The sequence below is a fragment of the Corapipo altera genome, unplaced genomic scaffold (assembly GCF_003945725.1).
Source record: "Corapipo altera isolate COAL_440 unplaced genomic scaffold, ASM394572v1 1b, whole genome shotgun sequence".
Classification (NCBI taxonomy): domain Eukaryota; kingdom Metazoa; phylum Chordata; class Aves; order Passeriformes; family Pipridae; genus Corapipo; species Corapipo altera.
This window is the reverse complement of record NW_020884881.1, coordinates 655,692-673,769: the sequence shown is the minus strand read 5'-3', so window position 1 is coordinate 673,769 and position 18,078 is coordinate 655,692. Positions and strand designations below refer to the sequence as shown.

The 18,078-nt window shown below is 45.6% G+C and overlaps 1 protein-coding gene across 1 annotated transcript; it reads left to right on the top strand.

Annotated features, from left to right (window-relative positions):
- On the top strand, positions 1–6,884 carry FEZF1 (FEZ family zinc finger 1). Its single transcript, XM_027639614.1, has 5 exons — positions 1–1,595; positions 3,710–4,783; positions 4,950–5,084; positions 5,408–5,540; positions 6,163–6,884. The coding sequence occupies exons 2-5, from the start codon at positions 3,986–3,988 to the stop codon at positions 6,465–6,467; spliced, it is 1,371 nt and encodes a 456-aa protein (XP_027495415.1). The 5' UTR covers positions 1–1,595; positions 3,710–3,985; the 3' UTR covers positions 6,468–6,884.
- The last annotated feature ends 11,194 nt before the right edge of the window (positions 6,885–18,078 follow it).

Below are 18,078 nucleotides of genomic sequence, written 5' to 3'. Positions count from 1 at the left end.
ACAGCAATCAAGGTCTGGCCAGGCGCTGTCAGGTCCGTTGGTGTCGCGGCCAGAAGGATGCTCTGTAACCTCCCGGGTTACCTTGCACACTTGGGTTGCCCGGAGACGCCTCGGAGCCAGGCGGGTCGCTTGCCCTCCCTGCCCTTCCCCGGCCGGGGAGAGCCGGCTTCGGGTGCGCAGAGGGAGCAGCCCGCTCGGGCAAGAGCGTTATGGTAAAACACTCCCACGAAAATATTAATACACGCAACAGAAGGTTAGCGGAGTTATTATCCCTTTCAATTCATTTTTTACTTAAAAACGCAATGGAATTATTCATTTTATTAAGGGGGAAGAAATTAAAGATTAGGCTTTAGGCGGTATTTTACCTCCCTCTAATCGCTTCTGGGATCGGATTGGAGTAATCCTGACGACGAGATGAATTCGCCAGTGACTCGGATTTTGAATGCATGTAGAGATACGTTATGATAATAATGCAAGTGAGCAATATCAAGAACATAGCTTAGGAGCGAATGAAACACAAAGCTGATTACGGGGAAAAAGAGAACAGCAGCTTTCCCGGGCAGAGCACGAAATCAACTCGAGGCAAAACTTTTGCCCTTAATTCCTCCGACGGTTCGTAACACTGGGAGGCCGGCAGGCCCGCTCCTTCCCCCGTCGGCCCCTTCTGCCGGGACTCGATAAGTGCCGCCAGACTGGAGGGAAGCCCCGGGCCCGTCGTGAACCTGCCAAAAGAAACCGGCCAAAAAGTTTCTTATTGCTACCTTCAGAGCCTGTAAATCTTTCTGCCTCTAGCAAAACAAACCTGCACTAGCACGACTGCAGGACATTTGCAGCTCAGCAGATATGCAAAATCGCTAAAAAGATGAGGTCCGAGAGCAAGGCAAAGCTCGGGACAGGGCTGAAAAAAATCGACAGTGATTTTAGTGACTCTACCTATACTGCGGGCAACTCCAGAATTAACGAGGCTCCATCTCTGAGACGGAACGGGATGACTTTTCCCCCCAAAAAAATTTTTAAAACGTTGCTTTTAGATCGCTATTGAATAATTAGGCACTAATGTAAGTTTTCCTGCACAGTACAAAAAGAAAGTAAGACGTATCCGAAGGGAACTAACGAATAATAAAGCTCCCGTTTCTCCAAGAGTGTATCTCAGTATGGAGGATAATTGCAATGGCAGGGCTGTAATTGCGGCTTTGGGATATTTACCCTGCTCAAATGACACTACATATTTTACTTTCAAACACGTGTCAAAAAGTCAATCCCAAAAAGACCAGTTAAGAGCAAGCTGTTAACATATTAAGTATATGGGATTTGAAGCCTCTAAAACCCACTCAACAATAATTCCCTTCTTCAGCACCAATCAAGAGGAAATTTGCCTAGATTGAATTAAATGTAAATTGCTCTGAAGGAGGCAACTCTCTTCTGGCGGACACAAAATACGCGAGAGACACCGACACACCGGAGAAGCAGGGGAACACGGCTCCGGCCCCCGTCCCACCTCCCCCCTCCCCCGCGGGTCACTGCTGCCTCCTTCTCCCTCAGGTCGGTGACACCGGCCGAGCCGGGGCTGGTGGTGCCAGTGCAGGAAGCAGCAGGTAAGAGGCAGGCGGGTGCGGCAGCCCGATCAGGGTCACCAATTACAGTCTTAACGCTCTGACTCATGTGCCGTGGGGGACTGGGGGGGAGGGAGGGGAGGTCAGCGGCGCAGCCCCGGTCAACGGCCCCACATCCAGACCGGAGGGAAACAGGGAGCAGGGCTGGAGCGGGGCATCACAGCTGGAGACCCCTCAGGGCCCAGCACGGATTCCACCCTTCCTTCGTCCCACTCTTGCCCGCACGGCTGTGTCCTCCCCGGCAGGTTCCGAGGCCAGCGCCGGCTCCGGCGGGAGGGGGCAGACACGGAGGTTGCAGGGCGTGCGAGGCACATCCTCTGCAGCGAGGGGTGCACGGGTCACGGCCCATCGTTCGACGTCCGTCCCGGAGACAGCAGGATATTCTCTTCCTCCGTCCCCCGCAGCTCCCCGTTGCTGGCACGGAGCTCGCTGGCACGGAGCTCCCGGCCACGGAGGTACCGTCGTGGAACAGCCTTGCCCTCCGCAAACGGAGTCGCTGTGGCCCGGGGCGGCGTCGGCCAGGTCCAACCGCCGAGGGCGAGGATGCCTCCCTTCATCCCTCCTTCCGTCCCTCCATTCCTGCTTCCCTCCCCAGGCCCCCAGCCCTTCATCCCTGCTCTCACTTTCTCTCAAGTTGGTTGTCCTGGGCCGAGAGGTGATGGGGAGACACAGCCTTTTTCGGGTTCTTCGGCTGGTACCAGAGCAGCGGGGGCCGCGCCTCCCTTGCCTCGCTGGAGGCTTCTCTCCATTAGCTTCTCTCCCTCGGTCCCGGAGAAAGGCAGCGCTGGACATCTGGAGGGAAGGCTCCCCCATGGGTCCCTCCGCTGGGGGAAGCGGCCCAGCCGCTCTCTGCGGGAGGTGGAAAGAACAGAGGGACCCTTGGCTTCTCCCTGGGGTTACTTCGGTAGCAGCCTCTCAGTGAGTAGCCAAGTGAACCCCAGGCCGGAGGGAAAACGAGATCTTGTCCTGAGCCCGAATTGTCGACTGGTGGGATGGGCGGGAACACAGAAAACCCCATACCCACTGCTGCCCCTCTCATCTCCCCGACCACCCCCGCTTCGCTGTAAGTACGAACAGCCGCTGGAGCTGCCCGCCCCGAACAGGGCCGTCAAGGTTCTCTTAAATACATGGGCATCGCATCTGTTTAGGTGCATATATACCTATAAACAGTGTGGAGCCTGTATTTTCCTTCGTGTATCTATACCGGCTCTGAGTTTTCGGTATTTGTGTTGTGCATGTATCATATAAGGACAGAGAAACCAAACTTAGTGTATATGCAGGTTACATATATATATATGTATGTTAAAATATATAAGTAGTGGTTCAGATTTAAAAAGCACTCCCTACCTCTTTTTTCTTCTTTTCCCCTGCCCCAGGTTTTGAGTCATCCTTTTGCTCTCAAGCACTCATTCTATTTGGCCCGGGAGGTGCCTGCCTCCCCTCGCGCTGCTCTGGCCGTCTGCTTGCCGCAAGTCCCCCGCTTAATTGTCTACCGTGTTTTCCAAAAGCTCGACACCATCTGACCTTGTTCTTTAAAGCAGTGAGCAGACCAGGAGCAGTCTCAGGAGCAGAGCAGCCATCTCCCTCCCTCCCTCGGACACACACACGTACGCACGCACAAAGAGAGCTCGGGCTGGAAAGTAGCAAGGAAATAAACAGCTTCCCCTCCAGCCGCTTCTTCTGCAGCACCTCGTTTGACAAATACCCTGGTGCTTGCCCTTGAATTGGGTTTCACATCCCTATTTAGTTCTTGGACAATGATTTTAGATGATGTCACTTAAAGCCAAACAAGAAAATTGATCTCGGATTTGCTTGGCCTCTAAAGCTTGGTTAAGCAGATTGCAAATAATAATAATAAAAAGAGAGAGGGAGGGAGGCAGAGGGGAGAGCGGAGAGGAGGGAAAGCCACCTCCTTCCCTGGGCGGGGCAGGCGCGGGCGCCAATGAAAAGTAGCCACTTGCTGGGGGGGGGGGAAAACTTTTCCTGTTGACTGTTGGAAGCGAATTGAGCAATTATCTAGTTTACCTTCTCCTCTTGGAAGTTAACGATTGGCGAGATCTTGGCTGCGTTATTGACACAACACTTTCTATTGATAGAAATAAGTAGCGATTGTCCCGAGTCATTGGTGCGCCAAAGTAAACTGTGATGGGCTGGCATGAGTCCACTGGACTGAGAAGGCTGGTTCCGCCGGCGGAGACTGTGGTGATGGTGGCGGCGATGATGCTGATCTCCCTCCTCGCAGATCAGTAACAAGAAAAGGGGCAGAGAAAGTGAAAGAGAGAGAGAGGGGAGAGGAGGGAAAAAAAAAAAAAAAAAAAAAAAGAGGCGTCTACCAGAGCGGCACAAACCGGGCGAACAAATGCAATTCAGCCATGGACAATAGTGGCCACCACACGGCGACCAAAACCCTAGCGACTCCTCCAGCCAGAGAAAGCCTGTCTGCCAGGAGCAACATGATCAGCACGCCCAAGCCCCTCGCCTTCTCCATTGAGCGCATCATGGCGCGGACTCCAGAGCCCCGCTCCATCCCCGTCCCGCAGCTCCTCCATGGCTCCGTGGCCAAAGGCGACCCCAAGCACCCGCTGCATCTCAACTCTTCCATCCCCTGCATGATCCCATTTGTCCCGGTGGCGTACGACACCTTGCCCAAAGCGGCGGTGGCCGGAGCGGAACCCAGGAAGGCTCACTTAGACTCCTCTTCCTCACCCTCCTTTAGCTGCGGCGATCTCTTGAACTGTGCCCTGAGCTTGAAAGGAGATTTCCCCCGCGATGCCCTGCCCTTGCAGCAGTACAAACTGGTAAGACCCCGAGTGGTCAATCACTCCTCCTTCCACGCCATGGGAGCCCTGTGCTATTTCAACCGAGGCGACAGCCCCTGTCACCCGTCCTCCAGTGTCAACATCCACCCGGTGGCTTCTTATTTCCTCAGCTCTCCCTTGCACCCGCAGTCCAAGGCTTACCTGGCGGAGCGGAACAAGCTGGTGCTGCCGACCGTGGACAAGTACCCGGCGGGGGTGGCCTTCAAGGACTTATCGCAGGTTCAGTTGCAGCACTACATGAAAGAAAGTGCTCAGATCCTCTCAGAAAAAATCTCCTATAAAACCTCTGAGATCAGCCGCGGCTCTCCCAGCAGCAAGCCCAAAGTTTTCACGTGTGAAGTTTGTGGAAAGGCAAGTAGCGCCGCAGCCCCTTTCCCTTCCTCGGCCTCCTGTCCCCGTTCGTCTGTCCGCCGGTTGTCAGTCCCTCGCTTGATTTTTAAACGACGGCTTCCCCTCATCACTCTCATCTTCTAATAGCAATTTCATTTAATTATTTTTGTCTGATTCCTCTTTACAGGTATTTAATGCACATTATAACTTAACGCGCCATATGCCAGTGCACACGGGAGCCAGACCCTTTGTTTGCAAAGTTTGCGGGAAGGGTTTTAGACAGGCGAGCACGCTTTGCCGGCACAAGATCATCCACACCCAGGTGAGCGCCCCCTCCGTCCCTTCCTCTCTCCCCAAGACCCTCCACTCACGTTTTTTCGGGTTTCTCGGCGATGTCCGACTGCTCTGAGACACCGACGTGCGGTGTGGGGCTGCCGATCCAGAGCCGCGGGGGGATTTCCTTTGCCCCAAGCGCGGTAGGTACCTCCGGGTGTCCCGCACCGGCAGCTGCGAGCCGTCAGTTAACACATACACCCCACAAACCAGCTCATAAACCACGCAAAACAGCACACAGACCCCGGCAACCAGAAGACAGACCTCGCAAAACAGCCAACAAGCCGTGACTTGGTGTTTGTTTCTCTCCAGGAAAAGCCACACAAGTGCAACCAGTGCGGCAAAGCCTTTAACAGGAGCTCGACGCTGAACACGCACACTCGAATACACGCCGGGTACAAACCATTTGTCTGTGAATTTTGTGGCAAAGGATTTCACCAGAAAGGTACCAGTCTCCAGCGCCCTCTCTCTTGCCCCGGTTCCCTCTCCCCAGTCGAGGTCAAGTGTCGGGACAATTCGCGACAGGAAGGCTGGTGGGGAGTTAATTTTGTTTTAAATATTTGTTATTAGATATTTAGGTTAATTTTAAGTATCGCTAGCCCCGACATATCTCCTTTGGCCTAGCCCACGGAGCGGGGCAGAGGTCTCGTTCCGGGGGGAGCGCGGGACAGTCATTCCGCGGGAAGAGCCCCTTCTCCCCGCACCGCAACACGCAGCTTCCAGCGCGGTTCGGCAAATAAGTTCGCTGATTTTTTTCGCCTCCAAATGCAAGAATTTAGTTATTTCCCCCCCACCCCTCGCGTTGCTGGGAAGGCTAAATCCAGGCGTTTTATTTCTGCAACTGTCGTGATTTTGGTTTTTTCGATCGTTCCCTTGTCGTCTGTCAGAGGAACAGCCGCGGGGATGATGATGAGAAGGTGGGCGTTTGCTGAGAGATCGGCGGTCGTTTAAGCCTAAAGCCGAGCTCTGATCACAAGACAGGGTTTAGGGATTTTTATATTTTTCTCCTTTTTGCAGCGTCGATCTCGCAAACCCAGATCCCTTTGCCCTTCTTGTCTCGTTCCCAGGCAATTACAAAAACCACAAGCTGACTCACAGCGGGGAGAAGCAGTTCAAGTGCAATATCTGCAACAAGGCTTTCCACCAGGTGTACAACCTGACCTTCCACATGCATACCCACAACGACAAGAAGCCCTTCACCTGCCCCACCTGCGGCAAAGGCTTCTGCAGGAACTTTGACCTCAAGAAGCACGTCCGCAAGCTGCACGACAGCGCCCTGGGACTGCCCCGGCCCCCCGCCGAGCTGGGGGGGCCCGACCCACCGCCCCCGCCCGGGCCGCTGCTGCAGGGCCCGCCGCCGCTCCAGCCCTGAGGGGCGGCCGCCCGTGCGAGCCCCCACAGCCTCTTTGCATGCACCTGTTAAGCGGTTTTGTGTATTATGCTCTATATCGCCACTAACGTTTATGGGACTGATTGTTGTTTTTTTTTTTTTTATTTTTTTCGTTTGTTCTTTAAAGACTCGATTTTTTTTTTGTTGTTGTTGCATCTCAGGGGGAGAGATGGTTTAAAAAAAAAAAAGAAAAAGCGCCAAGCCAATTTCTGCTGTATTTATTTGGGATCTGTATTACCCTAGCGGGGAACGCTGAACCACTTTAATTATTTCGATGTATATATATCCCCTCTGTGTTGATCTTGTCCTGCCTCTGCTGCCTGCTGGTTATCCCACCCTTCTTGGTTTCGTCCTCTTCCTCTTCCCCCTGAATATAGTATCTATATGGACAGAACTGTTCTCTATGTACGGATTTGAATATCGGATTGATTCTTGCAAGTGGAGGGAAAAAAAAAAAAAAAGAATTCGTTGACCTGGTGGAAATAAACCTTTGCCGAGGAGTGACTGCGGCGGCGGGGGCTGCGGTGCGGCCGGGCGGGCGGGGACCGCGGCGTTGGCGCTGCCGCACGGTAAAGCTCTCCCGCGTCCTTGCCAAAACACTGAAACAACCGCTAAAGACTTTAATTAAGAGGGGTAATTAGTTCGGATTGATCAAAGCCGAGTTGTTATGTTATTAGCTGCTCAGCAGACTCTGCCAAGCCGAGCCTTGAAAACAAAGCCCGCCCGTCGGTGGGCGGTTGAGGAGCAGCGGGAGGGGGTGTCTGGGATTATATGGCTCCCGGGGTAACAGAGCCAGGCATGGGAGACGGGTGCTACCCTCCGGGAAGGGCAGGCGGGCCCGCTCACCTCCCGCTGCTAGCGCAGCGCTGTGCCCGCAGCTCACCTCATGCTCAGGGTCCTTTCCCGGGCTGGGGGCCGGGCGGTTCTTCCTTTCGGGGTAGGGCCAGAGGACGGCGGCGCGGCGCTGTCCGGGGAGAAGCGCAGGGTGTCCCATGGGCGCTGGGACCTACCTACGGATCCGTTCCGGAGTGAGCCCTGCAAGAACAGGTGATGTGGTGCCACGGGGCATCCCTGGTCTCCCCCAGGTTTTGCAGCCCCCGGAGCCCTCCCTGAGTTTTGGCTTTTGGCGAGGAGAGAGACGCCACGGTTAAAATCATACCTAACGCGTTACACGCAGGAGAGGGGTATCCCCTTGCAGGCGGCGCTCCTGTCTCCCCCGGGCCGCCCCCTCGGGGATGTCCGCAACCAGCAGGTCTGGCCCTCAGGTTGAGGCCGGCGGCTCTCAGCTCATCGCGGGGCTTTGAAAGCGGTTGAAAGGGGAAACGCGTCTCTCTCCTTTCACACGTCTCGGATTACCGCGGTAATCCTATGAGCGGGCGGCTCTGCGTGTGAAAAGCAAAGCAACAGGTCGGATCCACAGCTCGGGCAGAGCCCGCTGCACCTCGGCAGTGCTCAGCCCCTGGGGAAAAGCATCTAGAAATTCTGGGGGGACGAATACACCTCAGTGCATCCTTCTGACGCGCGCTGGCGGCGCAGCGGCCTGGGGACACCCCCTGGAGTGGTTCTCCCCTTCGGATACCTCAGGGAAACGGGGACCCGCTCCCCGCTTTCCTCCGGGGACTGAGGCGGCAGGAGCAGTGGGATAGGGAGGTGAGTGACCCCTGAAGTGACCTCTGGTAAAGCGGGAGGAGGGCTGAAGAGGGGCAGGGAGGACAGGGTCCTGCAGAGCTGTGGGCACTTTCCTTCCAGCTCTGCTCGGACCTTGGGACCAGGACAGTGTGATTTAAGCTTCCCCAGGGATAAATTCCTCCCAAATCAGGTCGCTGCAGTGTGTCGATAGTTAAAAGGAAAACGTCTGCAACACCTAACAAAAGGTAAAATGTCCTAAACATCCCTTTAAAATGATGTGGGTGTGCTATTTCTGTGAGCCTCTGCTTGAGGGAAATAATTTGAAGTCCAGCTTACTGTTCTTATTGAAGCAGAAGTCCAACTTGCTTTTCTTACTGCTGAGCAAATGTGAATAGTACAAGATACTGCAGCAAGGTGGTAAGTATCTTCGTTTTATAACTCTTTTAAGCAGTTCAAAACTATTAAAGCACTGCAGGCATACTGTAAAAGTCACAAAAGTGTTTTATATCACAAGAGGATTTGAATGTAAATATATGGTGAAACAAAAAGAGAATATAATCTGGCCACCTTGTGATGAGCAGCAGTTTCAAGTCAAAACCATACATGATACCTGAAGACACCACAGAAGACTATGCATGCTGGTTACTCAGATGAATGGCAACTCTTTGCTCTGTCTTGTTTCTTCAGAGGCTGTAATTTCTTCCTTTTTATGGTTAGAGAGGGAGAGAGAATTTCCAGTGTTACTTGACCATAGACCATTTACAGGTTTATAAACAATAACTGGTGTTTTGCTTTTCCTCCTGTAAAAGATCTGCAGTCACTTCATAACCTGGATTCTTCTATATCTTTCTAATGAAAAAGAATATTTTGTTAAGGAACGCATGTACAGGGGTGACCATGTTTTGAAATGGAATGGAACTGAAGCACTAGCTTTATTCCAGGGTGAAGTAGAGAAAGTCAGTGATGAGCATGGATAAGCATTTCTTCTCCCTAGATTTCTTAGGGTAAACACTACAGACGTGGGACTTCACAGGGAGATATGGATAGATCATTTGTTATTTCACCATATAAAACCATTTTGTGTCAAAGACTGGGATTAATTCATGTCTTGGAAGGCCTGCACAGAATTACCTTTCATTTCCTGTCTTTCAAGATTAATCTCAGGTTAAGTGCATTTCTAGTTAATGATCAGAGGCAATTCAAAGCTCATGAAATCATCATGAGAGAGAAAAGCTATAATTTGATATATATCCAAAGTGTAGAGCTGTTAACAGCTCTCTGCACCACAGAGAAGATTAATAATTTGTATTTTTTTTTTTAATTGTGAATAATTTTGATAGGAGAAATGGAGTCATCTGTACCTAAAGGAAAGGTTATATGTTCTCACTCCTGTGTGCCACTCAGTATCATTGCCATATTATCCTGTGTGACAACTGGTCAGCTTCATTCTATCAGTTCCTTGTGGATGCTGGGAGGATAAGGGCTTTGGTGTGTCTGGATCTGCTAAAATAGACATGCAGAGTTCAGCATTAACATCCTGACAACAGCGTAGCCAACCCCCCATCAATCACAACAGCATCAGTACTGAATGAAAGGGGGACAAATATGGTGCCTATGGGACCCTGGAGCAGAGGGTCCTTGTAAAGGAGGAGCTGCTGCCCTCTACCCACTGTTCCCACCCAGAATTTTTCAGATGGAACTGAATTTCTTCCACGCTTGTCAGATGCTCCAGTTTTTTGTTAATGTGTTGATATTGAAAGTTCTATGTATCTGAGAGAGCTACCAGAATTACCAAAGCTCTCATATATCACTGTAGAAATAAAATACAGAAACAGAAGGATCTTCTCACAGCATCAGATGTAAAGCTCTTTCTGAAGCTGAAATGGTACTCACTTTGCTTTATTACTGCTTTATTTGTGATCAGACACCTCCCAGCAGCAACAACAATAACAAATCCCCCTACCCAAAGAAAAGCTAAAAAGCCCCAAACAAAGAAAGATATTAGTGATGATGTTTGGGATTTTAATGTTGGGCTTTTTTTTTTGTTTGTTTTTATTTTGTTTTTATTTTTTTTAAAGAAAAGCCATACATGTCAAAGAGTAAATTAACAAAGTTTTTTAATAGCTTCCTAAACAATTCTCTAGTTCATGGGCAGTCATATAGAAATCCGGCAAAATGAATATTGATTGGACAGTATTTAGTCAAGGATGCATTTTTTAAGGTTATTTTTATTACGATTTTTAATTAATCCCTCTCCCTGCTCCCTCCCCCTATTTTTAACACAACAGTCGTGAAAATGGAGAGATGTAAGAAAAGTGCCACAAATTTATCTTAAGCCATATCAAATGAAGGCATATCGGTCACAGCTTAGTACCAGAACAGTTTATTTGGACAGTGCTTGAAAACTGGCAATTAAAACACTCTTACTCTGTGCCTCCTCTGCCATACTTAGAATGGGAGAGTCACCATTTTTTTTTCTTTGGAGCTTGGTAAAGAAAAAAAGAACCTAATTTGCTCTTGGGATTTTGACATGCTAACGTCAAATAATTATAACTCGGTGGGTATGTAAATCTTTCCGCTTGCTCTCTGTTTGGGTACTGGTTTGCTCAGGTACCATCTTTACAGAGGGAGAATTGTGTTGTACCCTGCTGCCAACTGTAGTAGTAACAATTTAGTAGTAACTTCCACTTTTCCTGCAAAAGCAGTGGTAGCTCCAGGTTCACTCCATGCTGGTTCTCCCTTCTCCTTCTGGCCTGAGGCTACAGGCTGCATAACTTTTGGATGATCACTTAGGGGCTGCACTGCACACCATGACTCTGCCACAGTTAGTTGGACTCACCATTAGTCCTGTGGGTTTGCAGAAGGTTGTCCTTTTGCTTCAGTGATCTGCAACTCTTGACACAGTACAAAACTTCTCTTTTTCCCTTTAGTGGTATTATGAAGTTCGAGCAGTGTCTGTGTTCAGTCCTCCTTTGAAGCTTCCATGGAAGTTTTAATGGCTTCACTGTTCAATCACTCTGATGTAATAGAATCCTTGCATATTTTATTAAGCACAGTATTAAATCCAGTAACCATCTGTCTCGAAACAAGTGTTTTAAGGTCGCTCAAAAAATGCACCACCACATCATGTCAGTGGAAATACGAAAACTCCTCCCTTTTCACCTTTGAGATGGCTAATAATTCACCACCATTATTATGTGAATTCTAAAAACCCATATTCAGTTACCAATGAACTAAAACACATAGAGAAGCTGCTTTTCTGCTTTTTTTCCCCCGAATAATTCTATGAAAAATTAATACATAATAAGTTTTATTTTGTGTGGAAAACAGAAGAGCAATCCTTTGCAAATGTAAGCATGACCAGCTTATCTGCAACAGTACAGGTAAGTTAAATATTTATTTTCAGGGATGGGATTATAAAACTGAGTTACACACTGACACAGCATCTGAGAGAAACCTTGATTCACAGTACTGTAGCTTAGAGGGATTAAATACAACCAATGGAACAGTATAAAACTTTTCAAAATATTTCTAAAACACCTGTTAACCTCTTGATATTACTGTGAAACATTTGAAGAGTTTATACCCACATAAAAACCTTGTCTAACTCAGGTTTAGTAGAAAAGATCTTGAACAAGAACTTTCTTTCTAAATAACAATAATGAAAACTCTTGGATGATAAATAAGTTCAGTTGAATTTTTTTTCTGAACAAGTAAGAATTTGTAAAGCAACCTCTGCTGAAGTTAAACAAAATCTGAACCACAATGTGTTTAGAAAAATAATCATTTAGCTTTAACTAGAAAACGCCTTAATAGATTGCTTTTTTTCCTCTGTTCATGGGAAAATAAAAAAGAAATTACAATCTTACTTTTTAATCTACTTTATTTTAAAGGAAGAATATGCTTCCCCTTAATAAAAACTATTACAAGAAATGCTGAAATCACATAACCATTTGTCTTTTGTTTGCTAGCAAACACATTAATTTATGTATCATAAATAAGAATACATTTTTAAAAATCACTTTGGGCTGCTTTAACTGAATACTAAAAGCTGAGGGCCAATGGTTGCTTGTGTCCAGTAATGCTATTGCATTGCATGATCCTAAGAAGTGCAAGTGATACAGGGAATTTAATTTAGATTACACTTTTAACTTTAAGGGAATATCCAGTTTGAAAAGCTACAGTAGAACTGGCTAGAACACTTAGGTAAATACCAAAACAAATTCATAATTACTTTTGTGGACAACCTGTATTTATTATGATTTCACATAATTAAGTCATGGACTGTTTTGATTTGCTAGTCCTAAGAAGCAGAGACGCCCTTTCCTGCAAACAGTGTTTCTTCTGTTTTTGTGGAGCGTGCTGGTTGTCACATACCTTGAGAAATGCAGTGTACAGTTACATTTTCTTTGTGAAAATAATAAACTACGTGAGGGTTATAACTACAACAGAGACTGAGTTACTCCAAAACGAAATCTGCCACAAGACAGGCAGCTGGGTCCTCAGCAATGCAAAACTCATGTTTCTTGAAAAAGCAATCAGGAATTGTTCTAAATCCAGCCTGATGCTGAATGTTATTTTACTCCAAATTGACTTGTAGTAGAAGTTACAATGGCCAAAGAGCTACTTTAATTTATGCAAACAAAGGAGTACAACACAACCAAGTTGCATTTACTATATTGAACTTACTGTTTCTATACTAATTACAGAAGGTGTTAGTTTATAAGATTTTTTTTTTCTAAATCTTTTTTTGGTAGAAATTTCCTTGACGAATCGGTATTTATAAATCTCTGTAGAAGTCTACAAGTAGCTGCTGATGAAACATTAGTATAAAAAATTCTGTTTTGGGAGGAATTTACTTAAGACCAGAGATAACCAGCTTAAGGGCAAGGAAGAGTCTGCTGGGTTGGGTTCTTGCCTGCGGGGGTCATGGTCACATTCAAACACCCCTTCTGCTTCACATCCTTCCAAGTACTTCAGGAGTTCTCTGTCCTGCACTATAAAGTCAGTGTGTATATTTTGGTCTTTCCTTGGACTACTTCTCTTTGCATATATAATGAAAAGTCATAAGATCAGAGGGAATTAGAGATTGGATGGGGGTCCCAGATCTGCAGTGTGTGATCAACCCAATGACAAGTGTTGAGTACCAATATTTTGCAAGAGAAACGTCTTTTTAAAAGTGAATTAATTAAAAAATTATCTTACTATACTTAAGCAACTCATAAGGAGATAGCAATAATTTAATTTGATTTCATGTGGGTGTCAGGCATCTCAGGAGCATTCCCCAGTCCCCAGTCTTGATATTCCAGGTTCCGGGAATTAAGCTTTTGTTTGCTAAGTGTCAGTGTTGCAATACTTTTGAAAGATCTTGGTTTTACCCTAGTGCACAAATGAAGCTAATTTCTGGAATTATGAGATAATTTGCTAACTGGCATTCCTGCTTTCCCAACCAGTTTTGTTGGTCATGCTCTTTGTACAACCCATCTGCTGCTTTTACAGACCTCTTAGTCTGTTTTGTTTCCATTTCTTAAGGAGCATGAAACACCAACTTGTAAAGTGTCCCACTGCGTTATCCAAGGTATAGATATAGTTACTCCCTCACCCCTTTTAATAACAAGTGGTTGTTAAATGCCACATGGAGTAATTAGGTTACGAATAACTTTTTTTCTGGATTTTTATTTTCTTTTGAGTAAAGTTCAAGTCAGAAAAATCTTGCTAAAGGTATGAGTCAAACCAGCCTGTCTACTTTGGGCAATGCTTACAGCTTTGGGCATCTTAACATGAAGTAAATTAACATAAATGTCTGTATTTTCTATACCATCAATGGAGAGACGTAGGTGCCTCTAGCAGTCCCTCTCATGTTAGGTCCTGCCTTCACTGCAGATAGTTTGCAGTTCTAGCAGCCTCCTGAAGCAATCCAGTTACTGAAGCATCCTTCTTCTCTATTATGTCTTCGGGGTGAACAAGATAAAATCCCAGCAAATGGTGCTAGTGACCACTTTTTGCAAAATAATTTGGTGGTGAGGTTGCTTATCCACACAGCCGGAAGCTGTACCCTGCTTTGCTTGGCTGACTCACAACACCAGCATCTGCATCCTTGGACACCATCCTAGTCCTTCAGCCATGGAGTACACTGAGTGAAAGCACTCTCCAAGCCTCCTAGTTACTTTTGCATTCAACAGGAAAATATTGGTGTGGCCAGCAGGACAGTGAGCAAAAAGGAGGGTCAGCCTATCAGAGAGAACAGAGTTACTGTTCTAGCTGGGTGCCCTGGAGCACATATACTGTTTTCAAACAGCCTTGGAAGCAGGGATGAAATCCCAGTCCTACTGCCTAGTGAGTACATGGTGTAATCACTGGATGCTCTGTGTCCTGCATGCCTGGCTGCACCGTGCCTCATTTTAAAGAGTCATGAAAAATACTCTCATGTAAGATATTGTGTTCATAGTTCTTGTTTTCAACTTCCCCCTTGGATTTGGGTATAGTCCACTTTGTGGTGTTCAGATTAAGGACTTCTTTTGGATGAGCTGAATTCTGACAATTGTTAGATTTCATTATCAAACACCACTCTTGTTTGCATCTGGTAGATTTTAAGAAACCTTAGGCTCCCATCAATGCAAGCTGGAATGACTCTTTCTGGAGCCATGGTTGTGGCTGTATTCAACCATGAAGACTTTACAGACTAATACAGTGCCTGAGAAGATTGGTTGTAACTGCTGAAGGTAATGTCAAAGCAGTTGTTATTTCTAATAGCAAAAGTGAGGGAACAGAAAAGTTCTGATTCTTCAGTGCAGAAAAATTAAATGCATAGGAGATTTCTCCCATCCATTTAAGAAATATCCCCAAATTATTTTGATTTTATTGAATTGTTAAAACTTTGCAAGTATTTGAGATAATCAGAATACCTGTTCTTGGTTTACTTTTGAAAAAGTATCTTCCTTGGAGAGGAATTTCTTTTGAATATCTGTACCTTTCCAACAAAAAATAGTATTTGAAAATAATAGCACTGGAATGTAAGTGTATTTACCTAGTGTAGGCTAGCATAAGATAATATGACTATATAAACTTCCCCATGTTTCCCACTCACATATAACACTTTGGATTGTATGAAGTCACATAAAAGGGAATGCTTCTCGCTTTATGTGTGAAACATTTGCAACAAGTGCAGACAACCTTCTTGACACTTGGATACCTATCAATCTCTTCAAATGTTTGAGAGCCATCATACCCATACCTTATACCTGGGAAGCCAAGAGGAGAGAAAGAAAGTGTTAGAGGGAGTCTCACAGTGGTCTCAAGACTGCTGGGGCTGGATCAGATGTGCAGCTGAGACTGAGATGAGCTGGTGGAAACGACTGCAGACACACTCCTGCTTTCTTGTCTCTTCCCTGCACTGGGGACCTGAATTAACTGGCAGCCCATGTGCCAGAGTAAACTCACTGTAAGTCATCTGACATCTCCTCAATGTGGCAGTTGCATCTCTGTAGGCTGTGTGCTCCCCTCACAATGGACTGTATTTGAGGCACTTGATCTCAAGCACTAAGGCTCCTACCAGTCTGTGGTATTGAAAAGGCAACAAAAAATTATATTATGCTGATCCCACTGAGGATCTCTGGAGTTTGGGTGAGGGTTTTTTTTGTGTTGAAGATTGGCTTCCCCCACTCCCCTCAAAAGTGGACTTTAAATCCTATTAGATTGAATGGAAAAAACCCAAACCCCTTTCTCCTTTGATAAGACAATTTTTTGAAGAAAATTATTCTGTGTTATCAGCAATCTAAAAGAGTAAAAAATAGTTTATGGTACCTCAGTTTGTAACTAATAATTTTCCATTTCTGAGGGGCTTTCCAAGCTTTCAGGAACACCATATCCTAGTTGATCTGGATGTTCTCAAGTATTTTATAGTTTTACCTTGTTGCTGTTTTTAAAAATCTGGTGACATAACATAATCTTCTGTGTTATTTTAAAATTAATTATTCAGTATAAGCAGCAGAAAAAATCTTCACAATTTAGATACAGGTTTTTTAAATCCACTTCTCAGGTTTTATTCAATAATGAAAAGTGCTGTGCAGTTTTTAATAAAATAACTTATTTGTATTAATAGTTTAGACAGAAGCTTCATAGAACTTAGATTTTGCCACTGACTTCAGTAGAATTGGTGTGAGACATGGGTATTTAAAATATGATAATATGGATATGCTAAAATATTATCCACTTTGGTATGCAATTATTTTGTGAAAATATTATGTTAGAATCCAAATATAAGCATTCTGAAGATAGAAAGAGAGCAAGACAGAAGTCTATCCCAAAAATCTAAATATTCCATTTATATCTGTAAAAATATTTGGGCATCAATAATGGTGGGTATAGTAAGTAAGGCATACAATATTTCCCACCTATACAATGTTACCATGCCATAGTCTGTGTTGCCAAATAAATGTTTGCAGATAATCTTGCATTTTTGGGGTTAGTAGTCTGATCTCTTCAATAGATATCTGGGCAGTGTCATTCCACTGCAGATGTATACCACACAATCAGAATTATACTCACAGTGGGATACTGCTGCTAATTGCCACAGTTGTAGCTCAGAATAAGGTAGCAGCTTCTCAGTGAGACATAAATAAATTAAGGTTAAATTTAAATGAATCAATCAGAGAAAAACCCTAACCCACAACCGTCAGTTGCCTTTATAGTTCATTAACTGTTAATACTAATAGAATGGCAAAGGGATTGCTAATTTTCTTGTGATATATTGTACAGGTTATTATTCAGTAAAAGGGAGTGTTTGAAATGTGACTCGATGCTTAGGAATCTAATTCAGGTCTTCTTTGAGCTTTCTGAGGATAAATTCCACAGTATTCAAGTTTTTTGGTGGCCAGCATCGAGGCTGAACCCTCATGTGATCCTTGGGAAGCAGTATCATGTCCATTTGCTTTGTTTCTTTGTTATCCCAAGAGAGGGCATTTTCCTGGTCTTTGCCATAAGGAAAGATGCAAGGATTCAGAAGGTATTTTGTTATAGGCTCTGTCTGTCCTGAGTCTTCATCACACCAGTGAAGGAACCTGTTGTCAAGGAAGACAGATGGAATCCAAAACTGTGGGGTTTTTTTTAAATCCCAATCTGACCACTAATGCTATAATTTTATATTTGTCCATATTAAAGACAAAAGTGGGTCATAAGAAAATATCCTTGAATTATAGACTATCTTAATTAAGGGAAGCATGCTCCTCATGATGATGAGGTGGGTGTCTAGAGCACCTGTTATGTCTATAAAACTCTGTAATACAAAACAGACCCCTCCCGGCTTTGAAGAAACAGTCTGTGTTAGGCTTTTGCACTGGAATTACACTGATCATGTCTAAGACTGTAGCTAAGCAGAAAGAAACTTGACATGTAAAACCAGACATAGGAGAAAATCTTCATTGTTAAGGTTACTGACAGATCCTGTCATCTCTGTGAAATCCAATTGAACTAAATCTTTGCTTGGTGATTCAGCTGTGAAGGGCAGAGATTTAAGCAATTGTTTTCTGTGGCTGGTAACTGAAAACAAACAGTGGAAATTCAGTAGGAGGTTTTGGGGAAAACCCAAGAATAGAAACTTGTTTTTCTGATAATTTCCCTTTACATAAGTAGTTAATTTTTAGTCCCCTCCCGCCACTCTCCCTCACATACCCTACAGAGGAAAAAAGTACTTTGTGTATACTCATTCAAATCTGTAACTGTACACTCGTTTTGGTCTGGGGCTTTACAAATTCCTGTAAAGAACAGGTACCTATGTCTTAGAGACCATCTCAGCCTGAATCCCTGGTTCTCTCATGTACCCCTGCACACGAGCACTTGACTGGCATGAAGTCCTATTCAATGCGGGATCACAATGGCAACTGTTCATAAATAACACTGTCATGGAACCACGGATTCTGCTTTAGCAAAAGGAAGACTTTACAGGTTTTGCACACAACCATGTGAC

Coding starts and splice junctions, on each gene's coding strand:
- FEZF1 (XM_027639614.1), top strand. CDS start 3,986: ATGGACAATAGTGGCCACCACACGGCGACCAAAACCCTAGCGACTCCT. Junction 5,085..5,407: donor ACAAGATCATCCACACCCAG/GTGAGCGCCCCC, acceptor GTTTCTCTCCAG/GAAAAGCCACACAAGTGCAA. Junction 5,541..6,162: donor CAAAGGATTTCACCAGAAAG/GTACCAGTCTCC, acceptor TCTCGTTCCCAG/GCAATTACAAAAACCACAAG.